Genomic DNA, 16952 nt, shown 5'->3' with positions numbered 1-16952 from the left:
CATCATGTGGGCTCAGAGAGACACCGTATAGGCCCTAGTGCAGAGCTGTGAATGTTAGGTGGGCTCAGAGAGTCACCATATAGGCCCTGGTGCGGAGCTGTGAATATAACGTGGTTTCAGAGAGACACTGCATAGGCCCTGGTGCGGAGCTGTGAATATAACGTGGGTTCAGAGAGACACTGCATAGGCCCTGGTGCGGAGCTGTGAATATAACGTGGGTTCAGAGAGACACTGCATAGGCCCTGGTGCGGAGCTGTGAATATAACGTGGGTTCAGAGAGACACTGCATAGGCCCTGGTGCGGAGCTGTGAATATAACGTGGGTTCAGAGAGACACTGCATAGGCCCTGGTGCGGAGCTGTGAATATAACGTGGGTTCAGAGAGACACTGCATAGGCCCTGGTGCAGAGCTGTGAATGTTACGTGGGCTCAGAGAGTCACCGTATAGGCCCCAGTGCAGAGCCGTAAATATATCACGTGGGTTCAGAGAGCAGCAGGTTATTGAGTTTGATGACGATGTTGGCGAAGTCGGTCAGCTCCACAAAGTCAGAGGTGATGATGTTGACCCCGTTGATCCCGGGTCGCTGCTCCTCCACCCACGACATGATGATTGGCAGGTTCCTGGTTCAGAGGGGAAGAGGAGGAGGATGAGGAAAGAGAGAAGAGGGAAAGAGTGAATTACCGTTATACAGGCGGGCACAAAGGCATTCACCAAATATTCCAATATCAAAGTCACTATTCGACTTGTTCACCAAAGTCGAATATTCGCTTTTTTCTTTTTTTTTTCTCTTTAAAAAATATATAGTTTATAAAGCTTGGCTAGATAGGAAGTCATAAGAATGAGTTGTCAATGCCCCTGGTGGATGAATTTGTTAATGCTCTATACCAATGGGTTCTCAGACGTTTTTAGGCCCTGACCCCCAAAATAAACATATATGAACTGGGGACCCCCACCCTGACAAGCACTCGGTTCCGCAGATAAATATTGTGAAAATAGCAGATCTACATGCTCACATGTAGCATGTAGATCGGCTATTTTCACAATGTTCGCCTTGCTTACTTAATATTTAACAGTTTGGCCAGTCCTGTCGAATATTCAACTATTCGAATACTTTGAGGTCGAATAATTCGAATACTAAAAATCACTATTCGTGAATGCCCTAGCGGGCACAAGCAGGCAGACGGACACACAGCTAGACAGACAGGCAGGCAGAAAAGGAAGTGGCAAGAGAGAGCTTTGATTTAAACCAGGGGCGGGCAGCTTGATGGAGAGGACCACTATACAGAAACCTCTTATCTCCATATTTTAACTTCTTTTTCATAAATGTATGCACTACTTTGTCATTCTATGCCACAGCCTAGATTTTTTGCTATATTTCGAATGCATCTATTTAATCTGATATATTTGATTTCAAATACAATTTGTTATTTTTTAATTGGAATCTATTTAATCTATTTAATTTCAAATGCAATTGGTTATACTCATTAACTTTATGAACTTAAATACAAATACATTGGACATTAAAACATACGATAAAATTGCAATACAAGACATTAAGCTACTAATATAGACTGTAGAAATTAAAGCGGGTCATGTTTGGAATTGTAACAGCTGAAATCAATAATATATTAGTACTAGAAAGTCGCGCCGCAAGCGGCGCTCCTGTCTATCCCCCCTCGCCACGTTGTTAACAGGAAAAGCTCTGTGAATGCATAGCAGGATCCAGGCAGAGGTGGAACATAATTCGACGGGTAACCAAATGTTGTGTAACTGGCTTCACGTTCGGTGGAAAACACAACACACCTCCCTCTGTTGTAATTCGATACACTGCCCTCCGCTCACTCTCTCTACTCTCTCTACTCTCCACCCCCCCATCCTCCCCTCACTGACTGTGCCTGTGAGGGGCACGTGCCTCTCTCTCTCTCTGTCTCTCTCTTTCTCTCTCTCTCTCTCTCTCCACGCGCGCTTCTGCACTCTCGGAGGGGCTGCGCTCTCTAGGGGCTGTGTGTGTGTGTGTGTGTGTGTGTGTGTGTGTGTGCGTGCGTGTGTGCGTGTGTGTGTGTGTGTGTGTGTGGCTACGCCCCCCTCTGTTGAAATTGGATCCGCCGGTCCCATAGCTGGGAATGAGCCAATGGAGGGCTGTCACCATGGCGACGGGGGGCGAATGATAGCGTTAGGGGCGGTATTCCTTACGTCCTAGAAGACTACCTATGAGTTGAAGTCGATGTAAAGGGGGCGTGAATGGGCTTGGAAGTGGGATGCGGCTTTTGAAGGAATGTATATATAAGATTCCGATATTAACTCAATAGCTGCCGGGCGCCGCTAGGTGCCGCTAGAGTGCCAGCCATTCTCCCGTAGGCATTCACTATCACATCCGGGTCGCCAGCCTGAACTGGCTTGGCTTTTCACTCGAATGAGTGCTATGCTAGCGAGCCGGAGGAAGTTAGCTATCAGTTAGCAATCGACTATATAATTTTTTAGAAGAGCGATCTAAAGTTATTCAGCCGCCAAAATAACTTGTCTGCTGGCCTCGGAACACAATCCGGAGAAAATCCGCTATAAAGATGTGTTTTTCTATTGGAGTGGGCGGCGTGCTGCGGCCTTTTCTTCCCATTACGGGCCATATAAACAGAATCGCGGCCTTGTGCTAGGATGCTAAATTAGACCGGGGCGATCGTTGATGCCGCCGATTATTTAATTCATTTTACTAAAGGAACCGAATAATGTCGGTTCTTGTAATCCTTAATACGTCTTGCTGAAACAGCGTTTTTTTGGGGGGGCTCTAAACTTTTTTCTAAACCATTTTCAATGGAATAAATCATCGGGACAAGTAGAATGGCTCGCTGGGAAGCGGTGGAGGAGCCAGGACCACCCACGTCGCTACTAGCAGCTCAGGGTAAGCGAAATAGATTAAAAAATTAGTATTGGAATGGAAAAAAGAACCGAGATTATTCGGTTTTCGCACAGAAAGAGTTAACCTGCATGCAGGCCGCATCAAGTGAAGGTGGGGGCTGCATGTGGCCCCTGCATGGGCCACCAGTTGCCCATGTATGATTTAAAGCAGGGGTCTTCAACGTTTTCAGGCCAAAGACCCCTTAGTTGAGAGAGAGATGAAGCAGGGACCCCCACAACCTGTTCATATAGTTTCATCGTTTGACAGCACGATCAGTGTATTTTAATGTCAATTTGTGTTTTCAGATATTTAACTACTTGAACTGTCAATACTGTAAATTTCCCCTCAACACTAAAGCTCTTTGCTAAAAATAGCCGATCGACAAGCTCACAACGCCTCACGCTGCAAGGCGTTGTGAGCTTGTAGATCTGCTATTTTTGGCTAAAGCTCTCAGAATATGGACATTAGGGTTCAAGTGGTTAATATAAACAAGGAGATATAAACTCAATATAATATAAAAACTCAAAGATTTGGAGGACCCCCTGTAGTAACTCTGGGGACCCCCTGTTGAAGACCCCTGATTTAAAGTTTAAATCATGCGCCACAAACCTCTGCTAAAACTCAGTTGGTTTAAAAAAAGACATTTGTGGTGCATAAAAACTGAACACTGCTTCTCCACCTTTAGTTGTGATTCTGGCGACACAAAGCTGAACTCCCAGGGGTCCTTGAGGGGGTTCCAGGGGGTCCGAGGCTGAAGTAGTCAATATAGTATAATTACAAATACATATCAATTTGGAGGTCCTTAACGTGAAAAAGTTTGAGAAAAGACATGAAACAGGGAGGGAGAGAGAAAGAGAGAGAGAGAGAGAGAGAGAGAGAGAGAGAGAGAGAGAGAGAGAGAGAGAGAGAGAGTGTCAGGGAGTGACATACAGCAGAGGTCTGCAAGGCCTGGGAATCAAACGTGGGACGCGCTGCTAGGCATCATGAGCCTATATGTGGTATGCGCCTTAACCACTATCAGCAAGGCAGCTGTTTGACGGACAGCACTGAGATCCAGTAACTGAAATCCTGCCTCTGTTAGTGTTTAAGTGGATGTCAATGAATACTTTAACCAGAGCAGTCTCGGTGCTGTGGTGAGGTCAAAATCATGAAGATATCATAGCCGTTGTTTATAGCGCCAAAAGAAGTTGTTCAGTTATTGAAAGACTTTTTCAGTTACTAGAGGTTCGGGCCGCTACTCCTCCTTAAAAAGGTAGGTGTGATACGGGTCTATAACTGTTCATTAGTGAATTGTCTAGAGTATATGTTGTCTTGATGAGTGCTGTTTTCAGGGCCTGTGGGAGCACCCTGAGAGATGAGATGTGTTGGCAACTCGACATGTCTATATAAGTTCAGTATGTACAGTATATAGATCAATAGAAGGATATTTATTATCTGTCTGTAGGGATGGGAATAGAGGACCAGAAGAGTTAGGGCAGTAGTTCTCAAACCTTTTCATGCCAAGGACCCCCAAATTGATATTTGGCCGCAGATCCCCATTTGAAAAGATACCCCATAAGAGAAGGTTTTATACAACAGTGACTCAACCATTTTAATTTCAAGGATACCCACTTTTGACATGAATTAGGCCATTTTATCTCTGGGACACCAATCTACCTTTAATTAACAAACCATTTGTATGCTCTCGGATTTACAGACCTTTAAGCCTTTAAGGGTCAATTTGGTTCCTGAGTCCTAACTATCATAGATTTAGCTGGTACCCCCCAAGGACCCCTGGGGGTCCCTGGACCCCACTTTGAGAACCAATGAGTTAGGGAATTGGAAGTGTTAACTCAGAGAATCAACACACTGTACTGATCAGTACCTTTTATCAATGCCGGCATATTTTTCGGACAGTTGCTCATTGCAAAACAATTATGTCATGTGTCTACATTGCTGAAAAGGACAAGATAAGGAGAACTGTAATGATGTTATCAGGCAAACAACATGCATGCCTTTCTTCTACCATTTCCACACAGCATTGAGACTCAGAGATAGTGAAACAGTTGACGATTACATTTTATCAGTTATCAATAAGGGAAGCGATTAAGAATAGGTGGAATAAGCAGAACAACTAATGGCCTTCAGGTTTCAATAAAATAGTATAATTTCCCATCCCACACACACATGCACACACACACACACACACACACACACACACACACACACACACACACACACACACACACACACACACACACACACACACACAGGCGGCCTGCAGGGGGGGCTAGCGGGGCACTCGCCCAGGGCGCCACTTTGAGGGGGCGCATGAAGAAGAAAAAAAGAAAAAGAAAAAAAAATGTGACTTTCCTGTGTGCGCAGATGCACACAGGTATACACACAATCACACAACACCATGCAGGGACGTGCAGAGAATGTTAGAGAGGCAGGGGCTGACATTTCTGAAAGGGAAAAAGCTCACAAAGTGTCGCGCTGCGACGCGTTGTGAGCTTGGAGGTCGGCTAGTTCTGGTACTTGATACCATCACTGAACTTAACATAATCAAGTCAATACTGGAGATGTGGCGTACGGCATGGATTTCTACACAGAGTGGGCAATAATTTCAAGACAAGATGCAGCAGTCAAGTTCAGGAGAGTTTGGACAAGGCAATTCTAGAACCGTTTTATACATCTCAACTACTCTTGAATGCTGCCTTCAGGTATGGCATGGAAAGAAGGCATTTGCGTTTCTTTCACCATAGCAAAAACGGCATTCATGGTCTGGAGAGGGCACTTTTTACAGACTGATAAAAGGGCAGGGGCTCAAGCCCCCTTTGATGTCTATGTGTGCACATGCCTGACACCATGTGAGTATCAGTGGTGCCCTGAACCCGCAGCCCTGAGTTCTAGCAGTGGTCAGAACAAAACCTGGAAGTCAGAAGGTTTATCCTGCGATAATAAACAATCCCATTTCCTCGGAAGTGCAAAATTAGGCCAGTTCCTGTCTGGCCGGAATGTCCACTCTGGAGTTCTATCGCTTTGGCATGACTGGATAATTTGTTCGTATGTTACGGGAAAGGAAATGGTCAGCTGTTAACATTGGTGGGCAAAGTATATACTCAAGTAAATACTCAAAATAGAAATTACCAAGTACATGTTCAGAACGTTTCAGACAATATCTAAACATTTCTAAAATAGTGAGAATAGTAGATCTACAAGCTCACAACGTGTGTTCACTGCATTTTAAATAGGGCTTAAGTGGTTAATTGATAATATTTCTAGAAGAGTCAAAAGTATATTATCTATTCAAAACAATCCATTTAAAACATAAGTAAATGTAGCCTACTTAGTTACTGTCCACCACTGGCTGTTCAATCAAAGAAGAACTATACACTATAATTTAGTGGTTTGGTTAATACTGTTTACTGTGAACTGCTGGTATACTTCTAACTCCTCACTCCCTAGTTTTGATGCATCCATTCAGACCCTTGTTTCCAGGATTACTTCTGTGCTTGGTCAGGAATCCTCTCACTTCCAGGTGTTTACTGCCCTCTACAGGCTACAGCATGAAGTCATTTGAATTTCCATTTCATCTTAAGCCAGTGGTTCTCAACCTGTGGGTCGGGACTCGGGACCCCCCAGGGGGGTCGCCAAATTATTTTGGGAGGTCCCCAGATGATTAACTTAATGTGCAACGTTGTTTTCTCACTCAACAGTAAACAAACAAACCAATATAAAGTTTAAATGCATAGAGGGTGTCTCCCCATCCTAAAATGACAATTTGAGGACTTTTTAATACCTTTTAAATGACAAATTTAACCGTGGCCAAACTGTCAAATATTAGGGACATACATTGTGAAAATAGCCGATCTACATGCGAGGCGTTGTAGTAAGCATAGATCGTCTAGAACCATGTTATACATGTAGATCGTCTAGAACCGTGTTATACATCTCAACTACGTCTCAACTCTTAGAGCTCGTCAGGGTGGGATGTCCCCAGTTAAAATGTTATTATTTTTGGGGGTCGCGGCCACTGTCTGAGAACCACTGTCAAGCAGCAAGCTATGCTTGGACCAATTCGATTTACAAGAGGACACATCACTGACCTCTCCACCAGGTAGTTGCGTAGACCCCAGACCAGGCCCTTTGCAATGGTTGGAACTTTGGGGGTGAGGATGGCCTGGGAGACATGGAAGGCACCGTTCTTGGACCTCTCTTTCAGTGTGGTCTGAAGGAACTATGGAAGGCAAGATAAAAAATAAGTCTTTATACTGTAAGTAGCCAATTATTTGTGTGGTTGCCATAGGCAACACACTGTAGTATCAATTATTTATAGAATAACCCCAAAACTTGCCGGACTAGGCCTACTTGTCGCACAGTTTTTGGTGGCACACGCTCGAGTCATATGTCAATCTGACCGGCTTCATTGGGAATCGTGTGCTTGCTTGATAATTTATTAGTGAATTAATTTCCCCCATTGACTTGAATGGGAAAATGCAAAAACTGCAACCACAATTGCAATCTCTCAGAATTGCATCTTTCTAGTGTTTATTTTAATTATTCTATCCCACGATGTTGTAACCCATTTTTCAACCGGTGTCAATTATCTAATGTAATTATGGGCGCTACACTCCCTCTGTCAACCTGGGGAGACAACGGACTGACCTCATGCTTCCTTCCATGCATGAGGAGTCCAAGTTGCTTCTTTTCCAAGGGAGAGTTTCCCTGGTTGGACGTAGCATGTGGAAGGAACACGTTATTCCAACCAGATCCTTTCCCCTCCATCAGGCGCCCCGGCTGGCCAGGGGGAGGCAGTATAGAGACCAGGATTACAGCATGTTTTTTGTGAGGGTACCTACCCTAGGAGACACGGAGAGAACATGCAAACTCCACACAGAAAGGCCCTTTTGCCAACCCCACCTAGGGTATGGGCACTGATGACGCGGAGGAGAGAGCACGCCCCCAGCGTAAAAAATAAAATAAAAAAATATTATGACCAAACTGACCTGAATGAGTTTGAGGGGATGTGTGGTGTTGGCCCAGGGGGCGGGGATCCTGCTGCCAGGCCACAGGAAAGGACAGCCATCTGCGGATGGATGGTGGTAGAACACTATGACCTGACCCATGGATGGAGAGAAGGAAGGAAGAACATGAGATGATGATGATTACCATTATTTTCACAAGCTCCCTAATAATTATATCATTCTTCTAGTTCAATACATTAATATATAATGTCAATAGCTAACCTGACTGGCGGAGTCAGGTTAGTCAATAGCCTGTTGAAATAACAAAAGTAGGTACTATGGTGTGTGTGTGTGTGTGTGTGTGTGTGTGTGTGTGTGTGTGTGTGTGTGTGTGTGTGTGTGTGTGTGTGTGTGTGTGTGTGTGTGTGTGTGTGTGTGTGTGTGTCCCTCTCTAGCACACACACGCACACACTATATATTTATGTCACTTGTAAGGACATTACATAGACTTCCATTCATTTTTGTGCAAGTCCTGTGGCCTTACCCTAACCTCTATCCCTAAACCTAACCCCTAACCCTAACCCTAACCGTTGTGGGGACCTACTATTTCAACACATTCTCACCCCTTGTTCTTTTGTCCCCACACTCAGAGGTTCCCTGCAGGTGACTGTGTGAACATGCGTTTAGTCCCCATAAGTATAGCTAGACAAACTCACACACACACACACACACACACACACACACACACACACACACACACACACACACACACACACACACACACACACACACACACACACACACACACACACACACACACACACACACACACACACACACACAAAGAGAAGGTTGAATATGGTAAGCACATTAATTGAGTCTAGACCAGTAAGACTCCCTAATCGGGAGATAAGCGACCGTTGGTCGCTTATCTCCACAAATAGGCCAAAAGTTTGTTTTACCAATTATCAAGACATACGGGCAGTTGACAGTTTGCCATGGTTACTCATTGAAGTTGAATCTCCATATATGGAGATAACCTACGCATCACACTAAGTCTGACCTCACCAGCCCATATTTGGGCATGAGCAACTTATGTCTCCATATATGGAGATATGATGACATCACACAGTCCTCAGCCGATGATGTGGCATGATGTCATACAATACACAAACGAGCCCTACAGTATAAAGGGGCAATTCTTGCCAGGAAAGAAGCATTTCTTCGACTCAGACCTTATCGCCAGGGTTGGCTTATAGCAGCTGTCGGTAGGACCATATATGGATTCTGTTAGTGTGGATCTCCTAACAGGGCATCATCTGGGATACAATCCCTTTTATGCCCATATATGGAGATCCCTAACAGAATCCCTTTCATGCCCATATATGGAGATCCCTAACAGAATCCCTTTTATGCCCATATATGGAGATCCCTAACAGCATCCCTTTTATGCCCATATATGGAGATCACTAACAGCTAACAGAATCCCTTTTATGCCCATATATGGAGATCCCTAACAGAATCCCTTTTATGCCCATATATGGAGATCCCTAACAGAATCCCTTTTATGCCCATATATGGAGATCCCTAACAGAATCCCTTTTATGCCCATATATGGAGATCCCTAACAGAATCCCTTTTATGCCCATATATGGAGATCCCTAACAGAATCCCTTGTATGCCCATATATGGAGATCCCTAACAGAATCCCTTTTATGCCCATATATGGAGATCCCTAACAGAATCCCTTTTATGCCCATATATTATGGAGAAATCCCTGCTCTGAGTATCTGACATCAGTGTGATGTCACCTGTTTATGCCCATATATGGAGATCCCTGCTCTGCGTATCTGGTTGCTATGGTAAACAGTTGGTTGCTAGGGTAAAAAAACATGGTTGCTATGGTAAACAGTTGGTTGCTAGGGTAAACAGTTGGTTGCTAAGGTGGTTGCTAACGTACACTAACAGACCAGCAACAACAGACTGTTGCCACAGCAACGTACACAAAGGTTTATGTACACATGTGGTGTGATGTCATACTGATGCGGAGATATGAGCAGGGCAAAGGTGTGACGTGTGACGTGTGACCGACAGACGGACGGACGGACGGACGGACGGACGGACGGACGGACGGACGGACGGACGACCGGTGGAGGTTTTCATAGTAAACTGCTCCCTGACGGTCGCAATAATCCATCTATCGGCTAGCCTGTTACAGTATTCTCTCATAGTATCTATGGTCAAGGTTTCTTTGTTTCTTTGTTACATCTTGTGTATCTGTTTCTGTAGCGTGAGGCAGCTTGATGTACACGTACACCCCCTGGACATGATGCCAGTATGTCGCTGGGACTTACCCCCAATCCAGCACTTGATGCTAAGCGCCAAGCAGGGAGGCACTAGGTGGGAGCGTGTCGCTGTTACTACATGTCATCTTTTCGACACCCGACTCTAACCCTCACCCTAACCTCCGTGGAGTGAGTCGCTAACCCTCCGGTCGAAATGATGGTCGTTCGAAAGAGCACGATTTTCCCCATTTCTTTCAGTCTTTGGTATGACCCGGCTGAACTCTGGGACCTTCCAGTCTCAGAGCGGGCACTAACCACAAGGCCACTGAGCTGATAAACATAAGTGCAATTATTTTGTTCTGGTTTCCTCAGACATTTTATCTGGTGGTTTAAGCCTTTAAGGTACTGCAAGTTACTGCTGCTTACAAGTTATTGCGATCTCTGTCACGCCTGACACTGTGGTTCTATGGGTTTGTCGCTCTGCCATCAATGTGATGTCGGGGGAACCACTCTTAACAGATTGGGTTTGCCACTCTGACATCACACTCTGGCTTCACTGTGATGTCACACTAACAGAATCCCTTTTATTATCTCACTGGTATATACAGGTATGTCTGGTCTGTTTCTCTGATCTGTCCGTCTATTGTCTCTGTCTCTCGTGCCAGGTAAACCAGTCACAGATTAGGGTCAGGAAATTACTTGATAGTCATTGAGTAATCTCTGAATGAGACAGACTCATGTGAGTATGTCTGTATATACATGAATGCATGCATGGTGATTTCTAATGCTGTACGTTATCACCTACCGTTATGTGCAGCATAACGGTTGGTGATAAAAGTACAGCATTAGAAATGTGGCTTACAGATTTTTCAGTTAAAACCTTTTAATACTGGTTTGAAGAACCAGGATAAACACTTTCATGTTTAGTAAAAACAGCATGTCATGAGACCTTTAAGAGAGCTGTAAAGAGAAAGAGACAGGAAAAGAAAGGAGAGAACAATGAGAAGATGAGAGCCAGGGGCTTAATTATTTTATATACTTTAGATATTGAAAAATAGCAGATCTACAAGTTCACAGTGCGGACACGAATGCCACGCTGTGAGCTTGTAGATCTGCTGTTTTTCAATAGTTAAAGTACCCAGAATTTGGTGCGACAAGTCGACAACCCTGGCTAAGAGTGAAAGAGAGTGGCGGAGGGAGTTGGGTTAATGGGATGACACTCACCGCTAATTACTGTCCAGCTAGATTACCAGAGTGACCACTGACCTACAGAGCATGCACAGTTGCACACGCACAAGCACACGCACTGCACATGCGCACACACGCACACACACACACACACACACACACACACACACACACACACACACACACACACACACACACACACACACACACACACACACACACACACACACGCACACAGGCATGGGTAAACAATACAGTAGCTAGTAGCTAACCCTAACTACAGTACCTAGACCCTTATTATAATCTTGTAACCATCCTCTGCTAAGACTTGAAAACGACCCGCTTAAAGACAGAAATAGCAAAGCACACAAAGTGTGTGTGTGTGTGTGTGTGTGTGTGTGTGTGTGTGTGTGTGTGTGTGTGTGTGTGTGTGTGTGTGTGTGTGTGTGTGTGTGTGTGTGTGTGTGTGTGTGTGTGTGTGTGTGTGTGTGTGTGTGTGTGTGTGTGTGTGTGTGTGCCAGTCCACCATAACCGTTAAAGCCAGAATATTTTCAAGTGAAATATTCTACAGTTGAATACACCGCACATTTTTTGTCAAGCTTAACGGTTGTGCGGAAAAGTAGAGCCAGACCAATATATCTGCCTTTTTACAACACAGGTGAGGTATTGGAAATGATGCTGCCGATTTTTTACCCATTTCAACCTGGTGTTGCAAATTGCAATGTTGTTTACAATTTACAATTTAGGCATTTAGCAGACGCTCTTAATCCAGAGCGATTTAAAATAGCAAGGTAATAACAATTCAACATCAATACATCAAATGCATAGAAATAGTAATCTAAGAAAAACATAGGTAGAACAAGCACCTTATTCAGCAAAATAAAGAAAGAAAGAAAGAAAGAAAGATCGGCCATAGGATAAAAAACAACGAGATAACATTTCTGGATCTTGGGTTCCTACAAGCCAAAATGGTTATCGCCCTTTCATGGAAAAAGACAGGGAAACCTAGCATCGCTCAATGGTTTAAGGAACTGTCTTTGTGCCTTCCATTAGAAAGAATCACATACACACTCAAAAACAAACAAGAGTTGTTCGAGAAAATATGGGGGAACTTTATTCAGTATATAAAGGGCAATGATCTTTCTCACTTGATGGAGGAATCGGAGGTGGGGTAATTGCACTCTCTGCAGGCACTTGTTCGGCCTTGTGGCGTGGGACTATGTGGGTGTTAATGGTACCGGTATATGTGCTCATTTTTGTTTTTTATTTTTTGTAAGTTGATGTTTTGTTTTTGTTTTTTCGTATGTGGTGTCATTCAAGTTATTTTATTGCAGTTTGTATTTTCATTGTCATGTATTTGTAATGTGAGTCTTTAAAAAGAAAGAAAAAGAAAATAAACATTGTTTAAAAAATAAAAAATAAAATCTATGTTTTTTTCTTATATTTTTTATCAAAATGTATGTTGCATTTTCTATCACAAAATATTTGGCAAAACAAATCTGAAATCAGGACAAAAAATAAATAAATCTCGCATTGGACGAAAGTATGAATGAACACGAACCTGGAACTTCTTCTCCCAGAGGTGGTTGAGGGTGATGTCCTCCACAGGACAGATGGGACACAGCTTGCCTCCAAACACTTCCTTCAGCATGTTAATGAGATATGTGTGGTGCTCAGCCTCCATAGCATAGTGGTGGTTGAAATCCAGGAACACCACCTTGAAGGAGTATTAATAGTCAATTAATCAATCGATTGGCTAATTCATTATTAGATCAGTCAGTCAATAAACAGATGAAAGAATACATCAGACAGTCAATGAATCAATGATCATTCAGTAAAGTATTTATTTTATTTTCTCTCCAATTCTTACCATTTTTCATTTTTCCCCGATTTAGTCGCTAATTCCAAATTAGCCCATGTAGTTCCCATCTCTATTGGCTCCTACTGGTTGGTCTTGGGGCCAGAGTGGCTTTCAATGTTTTTCATATCAATGTCCATTATTTATTCTGCATTTGAGCAATGGACCACCATGTAGATTTAGTCTCTCAGACCCAAAACTTCTGTATTGATGTGGTGCCATAGGACAGATAACAGGCAAACGTTGGCCAAAATAACGCATTTTCTACATTCTCTAATTATGTAGACTTCTTTTAAATTAAATAATGCAGATGTTTAACAATACTTTAACTCTTGAGAATTTAAAATGAAACCAAATGGACCCATAGTTTAGCAGAATATAAAAGAACACTTAAAATACATAGAAGTAATACCTCTTTGTTGTGTCGGTTCAGGAACAAGTTGATGTCTGACAGCCCGGCCCTTACCTTAAAAGAGAAATATTATATATCATTATACTGTATAATCTAACATGATATCATTGTGTTATCATACTGTCGCTGCCATCAGCAAATCCAACTCAATATACTGTAGGCTGTATGCTTTAGACCATGGCTACACGGAGCTGGATATTTCATATATCCAGGTTTTTCAGATATCCACATAGAAAAATATCTAGGTCCACACGGAGCTGGATATTTCATATATCGCGTTTTTTCAGATATCCACATAGAAAAATATCTAGGTCCACACGACAAAGATATCTAGGTCTAACAAGCACGCACACAGTAAAGTCTTCAGAGATATCCGGGTTCCCTGTCTACACGGATCCAGTGAATCGGATATTTTTCAATCTCTCCACTTTTGTATCCGGTTTAAAAAATATCCAGCTTCGAGGCCGACATATCCAGCTTCGTGTGGCTGCAAGCCCCAACAGCACAAAAAATGTTCTAGCTTCAGAAATATCCAGCTCTGTGTAGCCATGGATATTTTTTAAACCGGATAAATAAGTGGAGAGATTGAAAAATATCCGATTCACTGGATCCGTGTAGACAGGGAACCCGGATATCTCTGAAGACTCTCTGTGTGTGCTATTCTAGGCCCACCTTCAGGCCGATTTTTAAAACACATTTTTGGACACTGCTCCTACAGTTTTTGCCCTAAAATCACGAATATCACTACACAGTATGTCTACACTCATGTCATCAACATGGATCAGGAAGATTTTGGAAAAACAAATTTTTGCCCTATTTGTGGAGATAAGCCACCTACGGTCGCTTATCTCCCGATTAGGGAGTCTTACTGGTAAGTTATATGCCTGTCTGTCTGTCTGTCTGTCTGTCTGTCTGTCTGTCTGTCTGTCTGTCTGTCTGTCTGTCTGTCTGTCTGTGTCTGTCTGTCTGTCTGTCTGTCTGTCTGTCTGTCTGTCTGTCCTTCTGTCTGTCCTTCTGTCTGTGCCTCGGTCTATTGCCTCGGTCTCGTGCCAGGTAAAGGCTCATTCTACTTCATACTCCAGAGAAGGTGAAGAGTTCACCGTGGTGTAGTTTTCTAAAGTCTCACTTCACCCTAGTATGACTTTAGAAAACTACACTGCAGTGAACTGCTCTTCACCTTCTCTGGAGTATGAGTGAGCCTTAAGCCAATCACAGATTAGGGTCAGGAGATTCCTTGATAGTCATTGAGTCACGCATGGTGCACGCATGGTGATAATGATACTGTACATTATCACACAGTAAATTACAGCACTAGAAATGTGGCTTAATAGGATCAAGGCATATGTGACAGCAAAAGGCAAAGACAGAGGGAAAAATACATAGTAGACTCCTCAATGTTCATTGAAGTGTTTCTACATGTCTAGCTAGATAGCTAGACAGCTAGATACATGTAGATAGATCTAGATAGACAGACAGACTAATAAAACAGCAAGCATTCCAAACAAAAACAAAGCAAGGAGACAGAAGGACAATGGTTATGAAAACAGTCAGTAGACGTCCACCTTGTGTCCAAACAGGCCGTGGACGAAGTAGATTTCATGGTCCCGCTCCCCTGGCCTGGAGGACACCCTCAAGTCAAAGTAGCGAATGCCAGCATCCAGCTGCTCCTTAAACGTCAGGTTCTGACAAAGTGAGAGACATATGTACACACATCTTATCACACACTTCTGGGAAGGAACTTGGGAAGCGGATTATGTTTACATCAGTGGTTCTCAAAGTGGGGTCCTTGAGGCCACTTTAACCCTATACAGATCCATCGAAAAAAATATAATATTTTGAAGAAAGAAGGCATGCAGATGCCATAGCACCCCAAATCATCACTGACTGCGGAAACTTCACACTGAACTTCAAGCAACTCTGACTTCAGAATGTTTCTGTATTATACATCCTTGTTTTGAGTATGTAATAGCATGTAAAAGCATGTCAAATTGTAATATTTGGAATATATGGATTTTTGATGTTCATGAGCTATATGCCATAAACATCTAAAAAAGTTTTGAATATGTCACTGCATGCGCAATGTACATAGAATATATTGTATGAAAGTTTATTTTTTTTATCAAATTTCAGAAAATAACGCATTGTGAGCTTGTAGATCGCTATTTTTTTTATCTTGACTTTTCTTCTTTTTTCTTTTTACATTTTAACACAGATCTTACATGGGAGGGGAGGGTCCCACGAAATATTTTCAGATGGGAGTCCGCGGCCAAATGCATATTCATTTGGGGGTCCTTGACGTGAAAACGTTTGAGACCCACTGGTTTACATGGATCTACTGAAGGTGTGTTATTACCTGGGTCATGGCCCACTTCACCATAACCTTCTTGGCCATTTGTCTGAAGACGGTAGCCAGGTACTTGACGTAGGCCTTCTGATCTGGAGCCACGGGAGCGTGCGTGTCCACCCAGTAGGTGAAAGAATCGTGGGACCCTGTGTGTGTGTGTGTGTGTGTGTGTGTGTGTGTGTGCGTGCGTGCGTGCGTGCGTGCGTGTGTGCGTGAGAGTGTGAGTGAGTGAGTGAGTGAGTGAGTGAGTGAGTGAGAAAGAGAGGCAAACACATAGGGTAAAGACATGGATGGATGGAGACAAGACAGACAGATGAGAATTACAAAGATGATGATAACAGCAGCAGTAGCAGCAGTTGCAGCAGAGTGATAGGTTAGCTACAACAGTGGTTCTCAACCTTTTCAGGCCGTGACCCCCAAAAGAATCATATTTTAACTGGGGACCCCCCCACCCTGACGAGCACTAAGAGTTGAGGCATTACATTTTGTGCTGTCATAGTCAGCACTCATGTAATGCCTCTTGCTGTTGTCCAAACTGCCTGCCTAGTCCTGGTCCTGGTCGGAACTAGCTGTTGTCTGACAATAGGTTGGTTTTTATTAACTTACAAAAACACACAAAAGTTTACCTGGCACAGCAAGGTATTTAAGGGGAATGGCAGTCAGCTTGGGAGAGAGTGAGCCCATCCAGTCGGCATTGGAGGTGCCGATGCCCGCAGGTCGTGTCTTCATATCAGGATGGATGGATGGGAGGGAAGACCACTTAATAACAGGAACCTTCAATAGCCAGAAGAACTAAGAGAACTGGTAAAAGAACTTTCCATTTCCAAAGAATCCAGGAGACGATGGATGAATGAACAGGAATCATCTTGAGTGTCCCTTGTGGGTTGCTCGGTGACAGCTTTCCTCCCATTGTCATTCTGTGGTTTCCAAAGCAGCACACACCCACTAATGACGGAAGATAATCCTCTTTAGAAATTACACTCGTTAACATGGCCCCTCCCCACTCTTGCACCTTTGAGTCTGGTT

General features: G+C 43.4%; 1 protein-coding gene across 1 annotated transcript; it reads right to left on the bottom strand.

Moving 5' to 3' along the window:
- Positions 1 to 472: 472 nt before the first annotated feature.
- On the bottom strand, positions 473 to 16655 carry plcxd2 (phosphatidylinositol-specific phospholipase C, X domain containing 2; the record flags this gene model as incomplete). Its single annotated transcript, XM_080751807.1, has 8 exons — positions 473 to 620; positions 6982 to 7112; positions 7882 to 7992; positions 12874 to 13029; positions 13583 to 13636; positions 15145 to 15264; positions 15936 to 16072; positions 16553 to 16655. 8 exons carry the CDS (start codon positions 16653 to 16655, stop codon positions 473 to 475), a joined length of 960 nt encoding a protein of 319 aa, XP_080607933.1.
- Positions 16656 to 16952: the final 297 nt, after the last annotated feature.

This window comes from Nannobrachium achirus (genome assembly GCF_963921795.1).
Source record: "Nannobrachium achirus genome assembly, chromosome: 21".
NCBI classification, from domain to species: Eukaryota; Metazoa; Chordata; class Actinopteri; order Myctophiformes; family Myctophidae; genus Nannobrachium; species Nannobrachium achirus.
The sequence above is the reverse complement of the archived record's forward strand: the minus strand, read 5'-3'. Positions and strand labels throughout refer to the sequence as shown.